The sequence below is a fragment of the Triturus cristatus genome, chromosome 4_1, assembly GCF_964204655.1.
Source record: "Triturus cristatus chromosome 4_1, aTriCri1.1, whole genome shotgun sequence".
Lineage (NCBI taxonomy): Eukaryota > Metazoa > Chordata > Amphibia > Caudata > Salamandridae > Triturus > Triturus cristatus.
Genome location: NC_140585.1, coordinates 462,658,155 through 462,677,408, shown reverse-complemented (window position 1 = coordinate 462,677,408; position 19,254 = coordinate 462,658,155). Strand labels below are relative to the sequence as shown.

At 40.1% G+C, this 19,254-nt stretch overlaps 1 protein-coding gene across 20 annotated transcripts in view; it reads left to right on the top strand.

The window, feature by feature from the left end:
- The window catches only part of EPS8 (EGFR pathway substrate 8, signaling adaptor), an 861,544-nt gene that overhangs the window by 615,361 nt on the left and 226,929 nt on the right, over positions 1 to 19,254 (top strand). For all 20 annotated transcript variants that reach the window (XM_085652654.1, XM_085652642.1, XM_085652660.1 and 17 more), the window contains 3 exons: positions 7,357 to 7,483; positions 7,705 to 7,793; positions 18,557 to 18,631. In XM_085652654.1, coding sequence (XP_085508780.1) covers positions 7,357 to 7,483; positions 7,705 to 7,793; positions 18,557 to 18,631 — 291 coding nt within the window. The remainder of the gene's footprint in view (positions 1 to 7,356; positions 7,484 to 7,704; positions 7,794 to 18,556; positions 18,632 to 19,254) is intronic.

The following is a 19,254-nucleotide window of genomic DNA, read 5'->3' as shown; positions in this document are numbered from 1 at the left end:
CTCCATACATTTAGAGGAGATGAAGTTAACATAGAATCTATGAACCATAGCCTAACCGAACAGTTTCTTTTAACATATGGAGTTTGGTAGATTTAGTTTTCAACCTGAAGTATTTCAGCACATCATGTTTAATTAAATAGTTATATGTACTAGAATTGCAGCTTTAAACAGCTCTATTCTGCTTATAGCCATTATTCCATTCCCCTGAAATCATTTGGTGGGTACTAACACTAAAATATTATTTAACTATTAATTACAAAGCTGAGTTTATGGTACCGGGCAACGGCGGACACAGAGACCGCACTACCTTCTGTTGTTCCCTTGTTAATACTTAGTCATCAAAAGTCGAAAATGCGTGCACAAAAACAAACTCCAGCACTTGCCGTTGAAGAGTGCTAACTGCTTATGCAGACAAATGAAGAAACAGGTTGGTGGAGTGGTGCACCGCTTATTAAAATCTCGATAGTAGTCAAAGAGTCAAATAAGCCTTAGTAGGTGATAAGTTCCTTTTATTTTCAAAGAAGATTAGCCAGCCAACGCGTTTCGTTCATAAAATGAACTTCTTCAGGGCTGCAATTTACAATGAAAACACATAAATGGTGTGCACTCAACACATAACTGTATACACAAATGAGCGTGTGTACAGTATGGTGACACAGAAGTGAGTATGGAATCTGAAGAAAGCAATCCTAGATAGGAAGAGTAAGTGTTGGGAAGGGGAAGGCGTGAACTAGTGAACAAGTCACAAGTGTACATACACTTGTGACTTGTTCACTAGTTCACGCCTTCCCCTTCCCAACACTTACTCTTCCTATCTAGGATTGCTTTCTTCAGATTCCATACTCACTTCTGTGTCACCATACTGTACACACGCTCATTTGTGTATACAGTTATGTGTTGAGTGCACACCATTTATGTGTTTTCATTGTAAATTGCAGCCCTGAAGAAGTTCATTTTATGAACGAAACGCGTTGGCTGGCTAATCTTCTTTGAAAATAAAAGGAACTTATCACCTACTAAGGCTTATTTGACTCTTTGACTACTATCGAGATTTTAATAAGCGGTGCACCACTCCACCAACCTGTTTCTTTTTTTATTAATTACAAAGCTATAGCTGACATTTTAAGTAGTTGTATATAGTTCCTGTAACAGAGAAGCTTTGAGGGAAAAGCTGGTCTTTTGAACCATGGCTGACCCTGGCAAAATGTTAGCCTGTTTTGGGCATTCTTTGTAGCATTCTAAATATTCCTGAAATAATGGTCCTCAGCCTCCACGTTTTGTGTGTGTTCTTGACATCACTTTGGCTAGCAGTGGCATCATGATACAGTGGATTCTTTACTAACTTACTTACTGTAATCACTCTTGAAATATTTCTGGCTACGTCGGTTAATGGCCTTGAAAGACAGAATTTCTCAATATGTGACTGTCGTACATTTAAGTACTTGCTGAAAATGACAAGACCTAAATGTAGGTTAACTAGAAACATAATCTGATATTTTGGGACCAAAGTGCAGTTTGTTCATGAAAGTGGCCAGTTACTGTTATGGAATTGAATTTGTCCAAAATGAAACTGTTTGACATGGTGAAATGTCTCTTATCACAAGCTGTCAGGCCAATGTTTTGGAGAAAATTGTCCATTCATTAATAATTTAATGCTGATATTTCTTAGCATTCGACGGCCCTTGTATGACCTAAGCTACTGTGCCATATACTTGGGAGCTTTTGTAAATGAGGTTATTTGCCCACATCAAAATTTTAAGCTTGATTTGGGCCCAGATCATAAGTGAATGTGACCCTCAAGTTGCAAGATATATGGCATCTTGCTGAGGAACATTTACTCGCAGGGCCTGATGTGTTCAGTAGGTTCTGCAATTTACCAATGTTCTTCATTGTGGCCCCCTTGTGAAAGAGTACTTGCATAGTTAATTTTTGCTATTGCTCTAGCAATGGTTCTTCCAGGAGTTTCTTTCATGAGTTTTCTAACCATTGTTAGATATTTTATATTCTATTTGGAAGAAACTGCCATTAAGTTAATATGACTATATTTCGTGACATCCTTTTATGGAAGGGCTGGTTTTACACAGATCCTATCCTGAACTTGCGGGCGTTATTATTTAGCCCTTTTTATGTAATGATCTGTCCACGCAGTGAGAAACTAAGAATTCTGTTTATTTAGGCTAATCCACAGCTGTGTAAGATAAAATGTTTGATCATTGTGGTCCAGATCTGCTGTAATATCCTCAAAATGTTGCAAACTCACCTGAGTATCATTTGCATAATTGTGGAATGACACCCTCCGCGACTTGAAAAGTTCACGTTGGTGCTTGGAATATATGATGAGCATTGTGGGAAACAGAGAAGACACTTGCATCCTATAATATGGATATCTTTTTACAGACATTTAGTTCAGAAGAGAAAATTTGAATGCAGGTTTAATGCAGCCAACGGATCGGAAAGCTTCAAGCTGCTGAATCAGTTTTGTCCAGAATGTTGAGTACATTTTTTTGAACATCCAGTAGAGCAGTTTTAAAGCCTCCTTTTAGGTGAAACACCAGTTGTCATTTGCCCATAAATAATTATGTTCCAGATCTTGGAGCTGATTGATTGCTGTTTTCACCAGTATTTTTAGTTCAAATGTAACATTGTGATTATAGGTCTATAGAGTTGTGGGATCCAGACTCATCCAAGCTCTCTTAAGCTTCTTGATATATAGTAACATTGAAATATCCGATTAGATTACCTTGGACTATTGTTGCCATCTTAACTAGAAATGATGATGTTGATCAATAAAAAGAATAATCCTAACAGTGCGGTCCACTATTTTTTAGTAGATGCAATATACTATTGGGAATTTCATCCTTTAAAATTCTTAGTGTTTTATATACTCAATTGCTGTGACAGTCATGAACTGTGTAGACTATTACACTGTTTATCACATCTACAAGGGTTCAGCTCTACATTGTGAATACACAGGCCAAAACAAAGGACCAGTTAGAGTGATATTCATCTATTAGACTACATTTCCTAGTGTTCTACCTTCAGCCAAATGGAACATAGTCATTATTCTCTGTAAAAACGTATGATTCAAATAAACATGGTGACCATAGTTCATTCCACCTCCAGGAATCAGTCAGATATGGATATGTGTGAATGCTGGAATACAGAGTCATAGCATCTGTTCACAGTCTGTTTCAGTCTGGTGATCGTTCGGCTTTGCATCCCATGATTCGGAGAGGAGGAGTGTTTATCATTGCACTGTGGCATTCCACTTAAACCCTGTTAGCTGACTATTCATAACAAACTGTTATATGAAAAGTACACAGAGAGCACTGATGGATTTCCTTTCCTCTGAGTAAACCAGTGTGCAGCTACTTGCACTAGTCACTTCTCAACATAAGGGCTCCTTTCCCTGTGGGTAACCTGCTTTGTTGTGTGAACATTCAAGTTCTGCATAAGCTTTCTCAACATTGAGTGCATTATTTCCAGGTAATTTTTGTCTCCGTTTTTAAGATTGCACCTTTAAATGGTTTAACATTGATGTGAGTCACATCCAGGATCGCATTTACCTTGGTGCACAAAACTTAAAGATAATCACATATATACATGGATGGCGATCGCCCTCTATATTTGTAGAGCTTTGCTAGTTGTCGATCTCTGCTTTGTATTACATTTGTATCAGTCATCAATATTTCCACTGCAATGGAATGACCAAGAAAATTATACAGTCATATGGTATGTGAATGCCAAATATATTATTATTGACAGTCAGCCTCTTTCTGATCTAACTGTGGAGAGGCACAATCACCCACATGAGGGTAAGGATATTTAGGGTACTCAACATAACAACTTATAGGGTTTTACATGGATTTTCCCATATGTGTGAGTGCAGTGATGCTCTAATTGCCAAACAGTTGCCAAACATTGAACTCTCTAATGTAACTGCAGTCATATTCTGAAATATTAAGTCTTAAGTATTGTTTTAATTTATGTTCTTTCCCTATAGATTTCTTCAAAATGAGGGATGCTCCTTACACCACATAAGTTGCTGCATATTTTTCTAATTACTAGAGATCACAAATCCTGATTTTGTTTGCAAGGAGGTGGTCATGGTCCTGACCCATTAACCCAACTAGGGGCAGTCCTTTTGGGGAGAAATATGTTAACTTTGCATTGGGGTTGAATTATTCATCTGCATGTTTTAACTCTACTCAACGGAGACCAGAATTAAGATTATAGTCTATCAGTAAGCAGTTCTAATGATCATTTCCTCGTGTTTACTCACATGATAGGACACCTGATTGTTTCTTGAATGTCTGTAAATTACGCTTAAGGTAGCAGCGCACATTGGTACATAATTTTACTTAAGTTAAGAGGAGTCATAGCCATATGATGAGCCATGGCATATGGGTGAGGGATTTCCTCCTATTAAAAGAACATTCCTTTCAAGCTTGTAATGTGATGATATTTTGGACTTCTAAAACTATGATACAACATGTGCAATATTTTCCAAGATGGCCACCACATTTAGGCGGCTGCATATTTTGTTCATGCACGTGCGTGTTTTGTATTTAAACAAAATTAAACATCACACCAGAAATGCATAGCTAAAAAAGGTCAGACTTTTGGGATTTCAGCTCACTCTTCTGCTACCTGTCAGTACCTTGCCTGTGTGTAGCCCAGCTTACTAACTTAAAAGATTTTGCTTGGTTAAATGAACATAGGTATACCAAAATTACAAATTAGATATTAAAGGCTAAAATGTGTGTATTTTTATAAATCCTAAGCTGATATTTGAATAAAATAGCCAAGTTTCCAAAATATATTTAAATCTGATATTTCAGTGTTAAATCATGCAGCCTTGGGAAGAATTATTACTAATAATTATTACCATAGACTCTTTGGCAATGCAGCTTATGCTATTTTTCATTAACCATATAGAAGCATTCCAAATTGTTAACACCTTTTTGACAATACTGCTGCAACCCTGGATGATGCACTTAGGTGATCACTGCTGGATCTTCAGTATGGTGGTGACTAATGTTATCGTGTTTGATATGATCAAGGATAATAATTGTTAATAGCGCGGGGTGATTTTCATTTGATCATAAGTAAGATCTCATTACAGAAGGGGTGGGAGACCCCAAATACTTAGCATGCTTTACGTATCAAAAGGAAAGACATGTGTGCTGTTCCTGTGGAGGTGTACACTCAAACATGCCAGGCCACATTCCTGGATCAGTAAAGTGTGACCTCAGTCAAAGATGCAGTGAGCGCTTGAGCTTTTTTCAACTTGCTTTTATTTCCAAACGGTCCCAGATAGATTCTCTGTTATATAGTTGCCAATGGAAATCTACCTGGAAAGATTTAAGTGGAAAAATCTTGATTTGTCTCAATCACCAGATCTTATCCTAGAGGATCAGAAAGCAGACCAGTTAAACAAATCCTATTTGCCCAGTGTTTCTGCAGCACTACTGACAATATTTCAGAAGGCTTTATTAATACAGATGATTAATTTCGTATATGCAAGCCAAAACATAGCTAAAGATGCAAGTTCAACTATAAGCCTTCTAAAACAAGCATGATTAATCATTCTGATATCAGCTTTAAATTATATCAGATCCACAGATATTTTATAGCAGTTTGCCCTTTTTTTAACATACTCTTATTTTGCTATCAAATTCACATTTTGCTTTAAATAACAGCTTACCATTTTTGTGAACTAAACACTATGTACTCTTTTAGATACAGGTTTGGTCCTCAAACATCTTCTTTCAAAATAAAATGAATGTTCTTCATAAAGCATACAATTCAACCACCTTTGTGCCCAGAATAGCCAGACTTATGTCAAGAATGCCACAGTTTGTCAAGAATGGGTGCTCGCTTTTCCAATTAGATATATTTTTTAAAATAATGTAAATCTTAAAAGTCCTAAAGCAAATTTAAAATAAAAATTTACCAAAGAATGTGTTACAAAAGAAGAAAATTGATTTTGCGTTCGGACCTTATAGGTTATGACACATAAACTCCCTGAAATCAATTAAATAACTATTCTTACCCTTGATGAGAAATTCAAAACATGAGAAAATATTTCTGTGTTTTTGATATCTGACCCAGATTAAAGCACTGCGCACAGTGACCCCCTTGGGCATTTGGTGGGACTGAATCCTAGAAGGTTTATCACAATCAAGTTTTGTCATTCTCAGTTACAGACAAACTTTAGAGTACTCCTGACATCTTGTTTATAATGCTTATGACCAACATAAAGCGGATACCAGGACATCCTAAATGGGGGGAAAAAGGCATCACAGTTAGCTAATTTAAGCCGAGTTTCTGGTTCGCAGTCTGAGCCAAATTCTTGGCTCTGTGTTACTCAAGCCTTCAATTCGGCACCTTGGCCTGTCTTCTTTTTTCAGCAGCTTATCAGTGCAGTCCAGCCTTGCAGAAACGGTGTGTCCAATAGTATGCTGTTTTCAGAGATCAAAAATTTCTGCACTTCCTGTTCATTTATCAGAATAATCTGGCAATCTAAAATATCATGCATCGGAATAAACTATAAAGCTTCATCATACATTCTGTTGTTTCTGACTATACCCCTGCTATAACAAATGGCTTCCATAGACTTGGGGTGCTGAGCTTAGAAGGCCCAGAGAAAAATGCCACAACTACTGTTCAAGGATCAAGTGTCTACAACTGAATCAGTCAATGCCTCTGTATCCTTCTCTTCTCATCTTGTTTTGAGGCTTAGTGAGTGGTACCAGCTTGAAAGCTCTCTAATCTCGCCTGAACTGTCCAAAAGCCACTCTCCCAGCATTGTTATAGTTCCTGTTCTAAAATCATAGTTTATGGCTGAGAGTTGTGTGAATATCCAGTATGGTTAAAAAATGAGTTTTTCAGAACTTGAAGAAAATAGACGGTCTTTCAGTGATCACCCTACACACACAACGAGGGACAATAATAAATGTTTAATAAAATTCTCCTACTTCACATCCACAGAACATACACATATGCAACCCAGTGGTACAGAACTTATACAGTTGATTTTAATGTGGCAGCCGTTATTTGATGCCCACGGTGTCAGCTTGATAACATTAGACAATGTTGTAGAGGAAGAGTACTAGTGAATAATGGCTTGTAATACGAACCAGTGGAACAACACGAGCAGATGCACTTTTTCCAAAATCGCCTGTAGAATGTTAGATAGCTATGTTTAGTATTTAAAAATATTTCAACTATTTTATTTGCTCTGCTCTATGTAAAATTCCTAACATTAAGAACGCAGCTAGAAGTAACATGTAATAAACATATTGAACTATGCTCCATTTTCACTGGTCAGAGATTCTCCTTTTCCTCTTTCAGCAAATTCTAAACCACATTTTGGATGACATTGAATTTTTTATAACCAAACTTCAGAAAGCCGCTGAGGCATATTCTGATCTTTCAAAGAGGAAAAAATTTAAGAAAAATAAAAAGAAAGGACCTGGAGGTAAGTGGAGCTTAAATGATACCTTTCGCTTCAAGGATAATGCTTCATGATATTTTTAAACCGTGCTGTAATGTTCTTTTCAGTTTCTAAAAGAAAGAGCTATAATGCATCACGTTGGACCACTTTTCATGTTGCTAGCCTAATTAAGCATTTTCAGTCAAAGGTCAAGAGCTAATATTCCACATTCTACTGGATAACCAATTTTCATGTTTTCTCATCAGAGGGTGTTCTGACTCTTCGTGCAAAACCTCCACCCCAAGAAGAATTTATAGACTGCTTCCAAAAGTTCAAACATGGCTTCAATCTTTTGGTAAGCTAAATGTGAAGACTACATTTTAAGGTTCTTTCCGACATGGAAATGTTATTGTAGAAATATGCAATTGTTTATCTGAAGCATCCATGCAGAAACACAAAAGTGACACTAGATTATATTTTAACGTTATTGGCTTGGGTGCACTTTGAACCCCCTGTACACAAACTGTGTGTGACTTGGACAATAATGTAATGGAGATGTGTTGATCAATGTCTGATCTTTGCTTGATGGAGAATAATCTTGTTTGCTGGGTGATACAGGCAAACAAATGTGTGATTCGCATTCACCACTCAGCTGAGAAGCTTCCTTTCTATTATTACATCTATAAATCCATATCGGGTCCTATCAAACCACACTTTAAAGTTGTTCTATCATTTATCCATCCTACACCATGAACATCAATGAATTTATGGTTCTCTTAGTTGTGAGACTTACATAACTGTGGATCACACACATTCTTGTAGCTTTGCAGAGAGGTATGGCGCGGCGGCCAGGGCGGCTGACTCTGGAACACAGGGCTCAGGGTTCGATCTTCGGCGCCGGTGGCAGCTCAGCCCAGCACCATGTGACTCTAGGCAGTAGCTCGCTTAGTCTTCCTGACGGCCCCAGTGCCTTGAGACCCTTAGGGGAATTAGTTTGCACTTTACAAATACCAGGTTGTTTGTGTGACGGGCCCCTTTTATACTGACCATTTAGCCATTTCCTTGTATCTTTTTCAGGTCATGGGGATGTTTTATTGTTAGGGTACCTTGCTTTTATTCTTTACCCAAATCAAAAAAATAAATCAGTCTTCAACATCGTTCTTAATCTTGAGAAATAAGTAAAGAGTTTTACCCCTTCTTTTTGTAGGTCGGGGTTTTTGACAAAACAGATATCAAATGTACCTATATACCTAAATTGGGCTTTAGGTCTAACCTTTTCAAACATTTGCCTTCTCTGACCGGCCTGTTTCTGCCTTTATCTTGAGACATTGTCAATCATGTCTTGGCTCAGCCAAGAGGAATATTTATCTGTGAGCTAATGCTATTGGCTACTTGGGTGAATCCATGTGCCTCCCTTCAAGGGCTTGCATTGAACTTCATGAGGTACTGTTTCACACATATTGTGCTCTCTGATTATTCCTGTTGGTCCTGCGTGTCGCTCTGCTTCTAGTCTGTCCCCCCTCCCTGTTCCCTCCTGTTCTTTCTTCCTTCCTTACCCTGTGTGATCACTGTTTCCTCCACACCCCACCTTCTCGTATCTCCCTCTCTCCCACCACCCATCCCTTTACCTGTGCACTGTTATTTTGCCTTGCCTATCCTTTCTGGTGGCTTCTCATAAATATGCAAAATAGGGAGGGATGCCCTGTTGGTCGAAAAGGGACAGGGACCCAAAGTAAACTCACAAATGGAAAAGACTCCCTTTTCTTGGCACTCATTCACTGACTCGTACCATCCATTCAATATATCTGATACTGGTCAAATTAGACTTTTCATACCAAATATCATGTATACATATTCTCTAGACATCAACCACTGTCATGTAAAAATGTCTTAATTTATTACACATTTGTTATATTTAAAATGACAATATATTATGTACAATATTACATTCCAGTCCCTGGGACTTCAATGTCTGTACCAACTATATCCAGTGCTAGATGATGAGATACTCATAATACTCATTGACTCGCGCTGGTCCAACCTCGCCCAAAACTGTGCCTGACGACTGTTGAGGTGCCACCTCCTCCACTTGGCCTGCTGCATCTAGAGGGAGACAACACACCCTACCCTCGCACTTTGTAGCACTGATTAGGACAAAGCTTATGAGGGTGATTAGTTTGCTCACCACTATCAAGATGACTATTGATATTACTTGCAGGAGACAAGTAGCCTCAATACCTTCCCTGAAATAGGCCTTCTCTCACCCCCTGGTATAGCCACTGAAAAATACACTTATTAATTCATGGTAATGTGTTGGGCAGCTGAGGTCCTTGACCTCTAGCTCTCCACGTTGGAGGTAAAAGCTAATCTTCGCTGAAGTTCTTCAGCCAGGGCAAACCTCTTCTAAGCCCTTCTGCCTTTGAGCGAAACGCCATCACACTACCCCAGGTAACCCTGCATTCCTCTCACAGCACCATTTCCCTGAGCATTTAATAGTGCAGGTGTCCCAAAGCTGATCTAATCCCAACATTTTTCTTCCAGCCCCCCCCCCCCCTTCAAAAAGAGTCCAAAGGAATGGAGACGTTTAGGAAGCAAGTATTCTCTTCCATGAGTTGACTATCCATTCAATAATGCCAGGTGCCTCCTGGGGTGCTATTCCTGCACCCTTTTGGGACTCGCTGGCTGAAGACCACACTCAAGATCGCTGACCTGTCCTTGTCCAGGCCATCCAAGACAGTTGTGAAGTTCACAATTCGTTGTGGCTTGGACACCACTGATTCCATCGGGTGAGCCATTGGCACCAGTGTTGCCATTCGACGCCATGTGTGGCGGCAGTCAATCAGTTTCTCTGGTGATATTCAGTCCTCTCTTATGGACATGCTGTTCGATAGACTTGCCTATTTGGGCACAATGCGGATTCCGCTTTAAAGCATTTTAAAGAGAGCAGGCTACTGCACACTACCTATATGTATATGCCCGCTTCGCCAACCGCACTAACCTTACCGCTCCTTTCATGGATTTGGTTGAGCTACCCCATAACCTCCAACCTCAGCATGGAACCTAACATTTTGCCATCGAGGCTGTGGTGCCCACCACCCTACGGCCAAGGTCAGTGGGCTTCCCAGTCTATAGCCCCAGCTGAAACCCCCACCAGCTAAACCGCTTTAGTGTGCCCTAAGAGGTGCACAGCCCCTGGTGGGAGGTCGAAGCTAACAGTTCTTCCTGGTTGACAATCTATAAGATTAGACAGGTGAAACCTATAGATCGTTCTCAGGGGATATGCTTTACCCTTCCTCTCTTCTCTGCTGTACCTTCTACTGTCCCCCAGCGACAAAGGACCAGCTCTCCATTTTGCGGCAAGAAGTGCAAGTTCTTTTGGGACTGTTGAGAGGGTGCCAGAAGTAAGACGCAGTTGTTACTCATACTATTTTGTCTTGTCCAAGAAGGATGGAGTCATTTGGCCTATTCTAGACCTGCACCCACTCAACTCCTTCCTCCAGAAGGAGAAATGTAAAATGCTCACCACAGCCATGGTCTTGTCTGCCCTAGACCCTGGAGACTATATGATGGTGTTGGATCTGCAGGACTACTATTTCCATCTACTCGTCCTGCTGGTGCATTGGCACTTCCTGCAGTTCGTGCTAGGACAGAAGTTTTTTCAAACATTTGACAGCTTGCTTTTCAAGGCAAGCTCGCCCCAGGCAGTCGTCAGTAACCTCCAGACTATGTCAGACTTTGTCATCTTTAGGATCTCTATCAGCATGCCAAAGTCACACCTGAGTTGTTCTCAAATACTCCTTTTTATTAGAGCCATTTTGGACATGGTTAGGTTTTGTGCCTTTTCCCCAGGAAAATGTGTCCAGGATATTCAGGCTATGATTCCGATCTTTTAACCTTGGTCCTGGACTTCAGAGAGGTCAACCTAGAGGCTGCTGTGATTGATGGACACTTGGAACCTGCTGGTTGAGAATGTCATGTGCCATAAGTGGGCTCTGCAGTGGGATCTGATGTGTCAAAGGGCCCAAAATCAAGGAGACCTCTCCGATCATGTTAAGATTTCGGAGGAGACCGCCAATGATCTGCAGTGGTGTTTACTGGGCCACCATTCGATCAGAGGCCGACTCTTCTCCGTAGCCCACTCAAAACTGTCAGTGATGACCTATGCATCTCTTCTGGGTTGGTGCGGCTATCTGTGAGAGGTGGAGATCAGAGGCCTCTGGTCTTCGGCAGAGTCCTAACTCCATATCATCATTCTGGAGCTCAGGGCCAGTGGCTTAGCATTGAAAACCTTCCTTCCACCCATCAAGGAGAGTTTCGTACAGATGCAAACGAGCAACATCACCACCATGTGGTACTGCAAGAAACCGGGTGGGTTGGGGTCATGGACCCTGTGCCATGAGGCCATATTCCTCTGAATATGGCTTGATGTCCAAGAACCTTTTCTGTGGTGAACCACATAGCAGGATCTATAAATGCCAGGACAGATTAACTCAGCTGTTGATGCCAAGTGGATAACAAGTATTTTTAAGAGAAAACAGGTCCCTTAGTATGAGATGCCATAGACCATATTACATATAAATATGAAGCAATCTACGTCAAATGTCCAAATGGAATTTCAAATGCATTTATTAGAAAGTATTGTGCATTAATGCAATGGGAAATACAAACAAAAAGAAAAGCAACAAACTTAAAGGCTCAGACATTCTTCATATGGCTACAACGAAAGAATGATAATCATGTCACTTATGTCATACAGTACCAATGCTCATATATCTATATAGATACCAATAGTTTGAAGTCATAGTACTATTGACAATGTTTCGATCCCTCCATAAAATGTGGGGACCATCATCAAGACATAAGGGATCATGCCTGGACGAAAATGCTAAAAGAATGCAACCTGGCGTGTGTGGTTGAATTACAAGCTAAGACGAGAGCCCTAGCTCCTCTGTAGCGGCATAATACATTCTGAATGAAACGGTACGACGATAACCAGTTGTATCAGGAGCCCGGAGTGTGGAGGCTCACATGTGACAAGGCAGCGCAAGGTAATTAAATTACCAACCGAGTAGATTGTTGTTCAAGGGCCATAGAAACCAGAATCAGGCAACAGTGCAATAGGCATAGACGGCTCAAGTAGTGAAATTAATGCGCCTGAGTATGATGTGCAGAATAACGCAAGCATGAGAGCAAGGGTAAAGGAAAACTGACCAGGGTCCATATTGGAATAATATCATGTGTGTCACGAGTAGCAATTGCAACCAAAGGTGGCACAAGGTCTCTTCCGTATATGGTAGAGAACCTTGGCTCGATCTCCGTGCAAACGTGCAGTGTTAGCACTCATGCGCGTTGGAGTTTCCACGCCATCTCTCGCTTGGAAATACATTCTTCTTTGAGTGAAACTCTGGCCTCCTGTATGCATTTCTGCCAATATCATTCCTGCCCTGAGTTCTCAAGAGAATCAGTACCCACTAGTGCCCAAGTCATCCTAGTGGCTCCACATTGAGCACGGAGGATATGGTATCCAGAACTCCTGGGCTTGAGCATCTGTCCTACGATCAGGCCTTCTCTCTGGCAGGGTCTTCTGTTGCAGCAGCAGGGCCGGGTTCTGCCTCAGTGCCTTCGCAATCTCCACTTTTGTGCTTGGAGGTTGAGCGGAGACAGGTAAACACCTTCGACCTTCCTCCAGAGGTGATCGGTGTCATCTTGGCAGTCAGGCCTCCTTCGATGAAAACTCTGTACTCCTGTTATTGGAACAGATTTGTAGCATGGTGCGGCAATCACCAGCTAGAACCCTTCCAGGCAAAGTTATCTGACATTTTATTTGTTTTGACCCTCGACTGGCACAGCTTTAATCAGCACTGTTAAAGGGCATCTTTTGGCACATCTTTTCTGCAGTTGCCACATCAGCCTTCGTTGTCTAACTGTCCAGTTGTTATGAATATTTTTTTAAAGTTACAACATTAGTTTCCTCCCTCCCCCTTTGTCATGCCACAGCTCACCAGATATAGTTTTCACTGTATAGAACCCGCCTTTCTTACCTGCGATATTCACAGTTCTCGATCTCAGACACGCCCTCCGTTTAAGCATGACAACGACCACGCACTTCTCCACCGACGAGATCCCTTAATACTCGCGGCAACCACGACCTTCCATCATTTACACGGCCTGCCACGGAGCATGTTCCACTATTTTTCCCCATCGTTCCGTGCCCGAGAGTTCACAAAGTCTTTTTCATCATGATTAGCTCGTGTTCTGACATAAACGGTCTCATGTTTTGTTTTAATTTATTTTAAACTTAACTATTAAGTTGTTTTTTCCAATTTTTCTCCCCCCATTCTTTCCCTCCTTATTGTACCATGTTGGTTTTTTGTGTTAATTGTTGTTAATTCAGGCATTTTTATAGGCAATTATACTAATCAGTCCTGATGATGATCCTAACACCCCCCCAGTAAGGATCGAAACGTCGTCGACTATGTTGTTCACCTTACACTATGACTACTTGTGTGTATAAAATGTCGTGAAGGTGACTAGCTTTATACCAGGATGTTTCACTACCTGCTATTCTCGTCATAGAAACATCGCTCCAATTGCCTGTTTGTTTGTTTTTTCAGAAATTTATGTCCTCTTGATATGTAAGCCATAGGATACAGGCTTGTGTCCCACCAATACTTTGCTTACATTTTGTTTGATCATTGAAAAACATTTTGCTTATTAAAGCTGCCTTGTCCGGCTGGACATAGGCTATAATATAGTACCTATTGTGGCTATATTGATTATTGCTTGTTATACTTCTTTGCTTTCAGGGACCATTGTCTCTTATAATATGCCACAGTAGGACCTTCATTTGGTCTTTACTTTTTTAATGTGTACTCCCTTTGAGCTACTTCACAGCTGCCCCTTGTGGCTTCTCACCCTAAAGACAGTGTTCTCGTCACCATTACATCGGTGTAACAGGTGATTGAGCTTCAAATTCACACCGTCAACCTGCTGTACACCACTTTTTTCCCCATACAAACATCTTTCTTACTAAGGGTTGTGATGCTGTTGCACAGCCCTCAAATCATCACCTCAAAGGAGGAGAGACTCCATTTCTTGGACCCCAAGGGAGCACTGAGCTTTTACATAGATAGTACCAAAGAACACTCAGTGGACGATCATCTCTTTCTGGGGTTCTCAGGAGCGAAAGAGGAATGGCTGTGCAGAAGAGAAACATCTCTAGCTGGATGATGCTCTGCATTACGTTCTGCTACATATTATCCTCTGAAGGACTGCATGCCCATTCTACTAGGACCAAAGCTGCTACCACTGTGTTACCGTGCGTAGTCACTGTCCTAGACATTTGCCAGGCCGCTGCCTGGGTGTCCCTCCGTAAGTTCACAAAGCTCTATCACCTGGGCAGTCCGTTTGCCCTGTAGAGTATTTTGTCCTGTTGGTTCTAGAGGACTTTCTCGTTTGAGTCTATTCTCAGACACTCTATTAAGGTACTGCTCTTGTATCTTGTCAAAACTTGACGAATCTGTAACAGGAAGTTTCTTTCAGAGGAACAAGTTACTTACCTTTAGTATCTCTTTCTGGCAGAAATTCTATCTAGCTGCAGATTCCTCACTGACCCTCCCATCCTCTCCATCCTGTGAGTGGACTATAACCTTTAATAAGATCCGAAGTCTAGGAATGTACAAACTGGTCACATCAATTTACTTTTGACTCGCTGCGTCTGGCGATGCAGACACTCTCGAAAGCTGCTGATGTCAGTAGGTGAGAGTGGTGCCTATATAGGCTCTCATGTCATTTCCAGAGTGAAACCGAATCCGTGCTTAGCTGCACGGTGCCACTTACCGGCACGCAGAGATATTACTGAAAAGTTTCCAGCTAAAACCTGATGCCTGGGAAATATTCAAAAGGTGCGGAATCTGCGGCTAGATAGTCTCTACCAGAAAGCTCATTACCAAAGTTTTGTAAGTCACTTGTTAAGTTATTCTATAATCTATATACATTTTTCACTCTCCTAATTGTACTCTGAGAGCATGTTCCAATCTGTAGTTAATCACTTGATCGAGCCTTCTAAGTCTTTGTAAAGATGAGCAGCAGAACAAATCTAGGTAGTATTGATTTTTGATACATTTTTCCTTTTCCATGAAGCTCTAATCTTTTCAGGTGTTTCCGTTGCACCTACTTGAGAAATGCTTCCAAAGATTAGCTGTACTTGTGCCGCAATTGGTATAGAATGGGAGAAACAGAGATAGACACTTAAAATTTGTTTAATATTTGAATATGGTGTGGGCGGATTAGACTCACAGGAATTTACGGGTATGTATCACAATTTCATCATTAGGAGCTCTGGCCTGAAGACTGGTCCAATTGCATGCATATTCATAGTATACAAATTAGATTTGTCTGAAAAGATTTTAGAACACACTTGAACATTCCTGAGTTTAGCAATGCGTGTCCCTTGAAGTTAAGTTTAAGTTTTAATATTCACTGCACACAGCAGTGTCTCTTATGCACTAAAAGGGCAGCAGCAGGCAGGGGAGGGGGAAATGTTCAGCATGAATTTCAACACATCCAGCCGAAATACCATTCATGTCCGTAATTGCAAACATGGATGACTGCAGGAGGAAAACTTATGCTTTGTGTACAGTTGGGCTGAACAACCAAAGCCCAAGAATTTGAATACATTACTTCAGTGCATCTTTCATGGATGTAGAGAAGAGAACCTGTATGACCTCTGATATGTCCGGCATAATTTAAGCTATCACTCCATACTAGGCTGATGCAGTTCATGTTTTGGCCGGTAGGATGGAGCTGTCTTGAGTGCTCCTTTTCAAAGAGACAATAGTATAATATGTGTTTGCACTTTCCTTACCATCTCCTGAGGTGGGTCAATTGGGTGTATCTTTTTTTCCTTAACATGTGAAAAGACCATATAAATTGGATAACAAAAAAAACTAACTGATGCACCTTCAGAGAAATTGTTTTATTTGAAATGGGATTAATATTTTGAATGGATGAATTATACTTTGTATTTTTTTGCTTAAATAAATTAACTCAGTGCTAGGTAAACATTTTTAATTATGTAGGTTTTCTTTTCAGTACATTTTTTTGCTGGACTGCACTTTTAACGTTAAGAAAGCAGCACTTTAATAAAAATATCAAGTCTAAACTATTCGCAGACATGTTGATTTTAGATAAAAGTAAATGTACCTCAGTTGGGGTATATGGCGGCAGGCTATGGGGTTACTGTAGAGTGGGCATTCTCCAACGGGATGAAAACTGCTTTATGCATAGATAATGGTCAGTCCCTGGGGACCTCCACCTTCATATGCCATAAGGAACTTGGGATGCCATATCTGTAGGACTTGATTGGGCTCGCTCCTCTGTTATTGTGGATTTAAATTTGACCATAGGCCTTAAAAAAATATAATAGCCCTCTTACAAGCAGACCAGAATTTAAAGCACGGGTTGTGCAATATTGTTTGGATTATTGTATGAACTTACACTTGGAGAAGGCACAGGCTAAGGAATCGATAGTCAAATACTCACTAGTGTCAACAACTAGCAGAATAGAGACTTATTTAAAAGGGATTGGGAACCCTACATGGCACCATTAGCTCAAACTTTGTAAGCTCTACTTGTTGCACTTTAAATTTGTCTTTCCCATGCCAGGGCTTTGGCCACAGGACTTACCTTTAGGCTATTGTGACAGTGTCTCTGTACAAAGCACCAGTCACTTTTCCCTGTTTTGCACTTTGTATTCAGCCCTGAGGTTTTCTTTTCTGGTCCCCATCTTGCGTAAGACAAATTTGAGACATCACATGGATGGGCTCGTATTCCTGCAGTGTTTAGGATCACCAGAAATCTATTATGCGATTCCAAATTTTATAAAAACGACTTTTAACATTAGGAAAAGATACGAATCCCAATAATTAGCTAAATATATAGATTTTACATTACTCTGGAGCGTTTTATTTTCCATTGAATGTGTTCATGTCTTTGCCGAAATGTTCCCTATATTGGTTTTTCATTTTTAATGATACGGAATTAATTTATGATTTTTAATATTATGTGACATACATGTCCTATAAATTGAACATGAGCACTTTGCTTCCCATTGTCCTGAGTGCACGCCATTGCTTAAATGTTTACTTTTTTATTTCTTTTTATTGTTAATGCTGTGCTTTTATGGCTCCAGATGAATAAATATTTGATGATGGTAATTCAGTGCTGGAAAGCAAATATTCAAGCTGTCCATTTACATTGGTGGAGGTAGAAACATCAGGGCTGGTCTGCAATTTGTATCTGCATGTGGGTTGCCAAGGGTGTAGCAGGATGGGTTTGCTTTTTCTTCTTCTTTGTGTTCATTCAGGTTTTAAGATCAATAATGAGTGTGAAAAACATTACCAGTACCAGTTTTGGTAGGATTCAATGATCCACAAAAATGGCATTAGAGGGAAATATGGGAGATGGAGCTAGCAACTGTGACTGGAGGGTGCATAGAAAGTAAGGGGCTTGCTCCAAGTTTTTCAATCAAAAGATGCATTTATACTGCACCCTCTATTCAAATGCAGCAGGTAGCAGTAATAATCAGGAGCAGTATTACTGCATCTGTAGAAGTTTTCTCCTTGAAATGTTTTTGATTATAGAATTTTCATACGGTTCAACTTGTTTAGATACGTTTAACCTGTCACATTTCACGAGGTGTTTCCTGGTGAAACGTGCATGGGGAAAATCATCAGATGTATACATTTTACCACGCAAGTTGTAATCCTGCTCGGACAGAAACTTCCATTTGCACCAATATTGGCTCTACATCAGAACTCATACTTGGTCTGCAATAATCCAAGCTGTCAATGTAATCTGTGAATATATCATTTTAAATTTCTGGTTTTGTTTTAGCAATAACAGTACTTTTTTGTAGGAAGTCAAAAGTTGTCTATCCTAAAGGAATACATCATCCTCATAAAATGCTTGCCAAGGAATAATTTGTGAAAATTGATAATTTGTTACATTTAGGCCCATTTGAACGAGGTGCATTTGATTCAAAATGTTTTAGCTCGCAAGAAGACCTTTCTAAAACAGAATTCTATGAAATGTTTCATACTTGTTTTTCTTTTTCAGGCCAAATTAAAGACTCACATTCAAAACCCAAGTGCATCGGAATTGATTCATTTTCTGTTTACACCATTGGAAATGGTAAGACAATGGCGTTTTTGTTTTTTCCTTTATTAGGAACAAACAATTATTTTTTAACGTGTGTTATGCTGTTGCATTAACTTAGTTTTGGGCATTTTGTATGCATGTCACATGCACCTCACAAAATTTGCACTTCAATGAGTAGTCCCCTACACTATCTGCCCAGTGGGAGCACATCTCCTATGGTTCATCCTGGCTTCAAGAAAAATGGTGGTGACCAAACAGCCCATTCGTGATTGTGTTTTCTTATGTTGGTTGTAATGTAAGACATAAATGCCTCAGTTAATCAAGCTTATTTCCAGAATAATGCTCTTTGGATAAAAAAGAAAGAAAAATATTTATGGATTGGTTTTGTGCCCCACCAATATTTTCTTGAGGGCAGACCATAGGTATACAATCATGCAATCTGTAGTAATTCCAACACCCTCCTGGGTAGCTCAAATGAGATATTGATCCATGGTTTCTAAACATCTGCTGGCGTCAATTGCATCATTTGTGCATGCTTTCCATTTATCTGACATCTCAAAGCTGGCAGTAGCCTACTGTGATCAGAAGGAATAAATGTTACAATGAAGGTAAAGATTCTGAATGATGGGAAACTTGCAGCCCAAACTCGCTGTAGA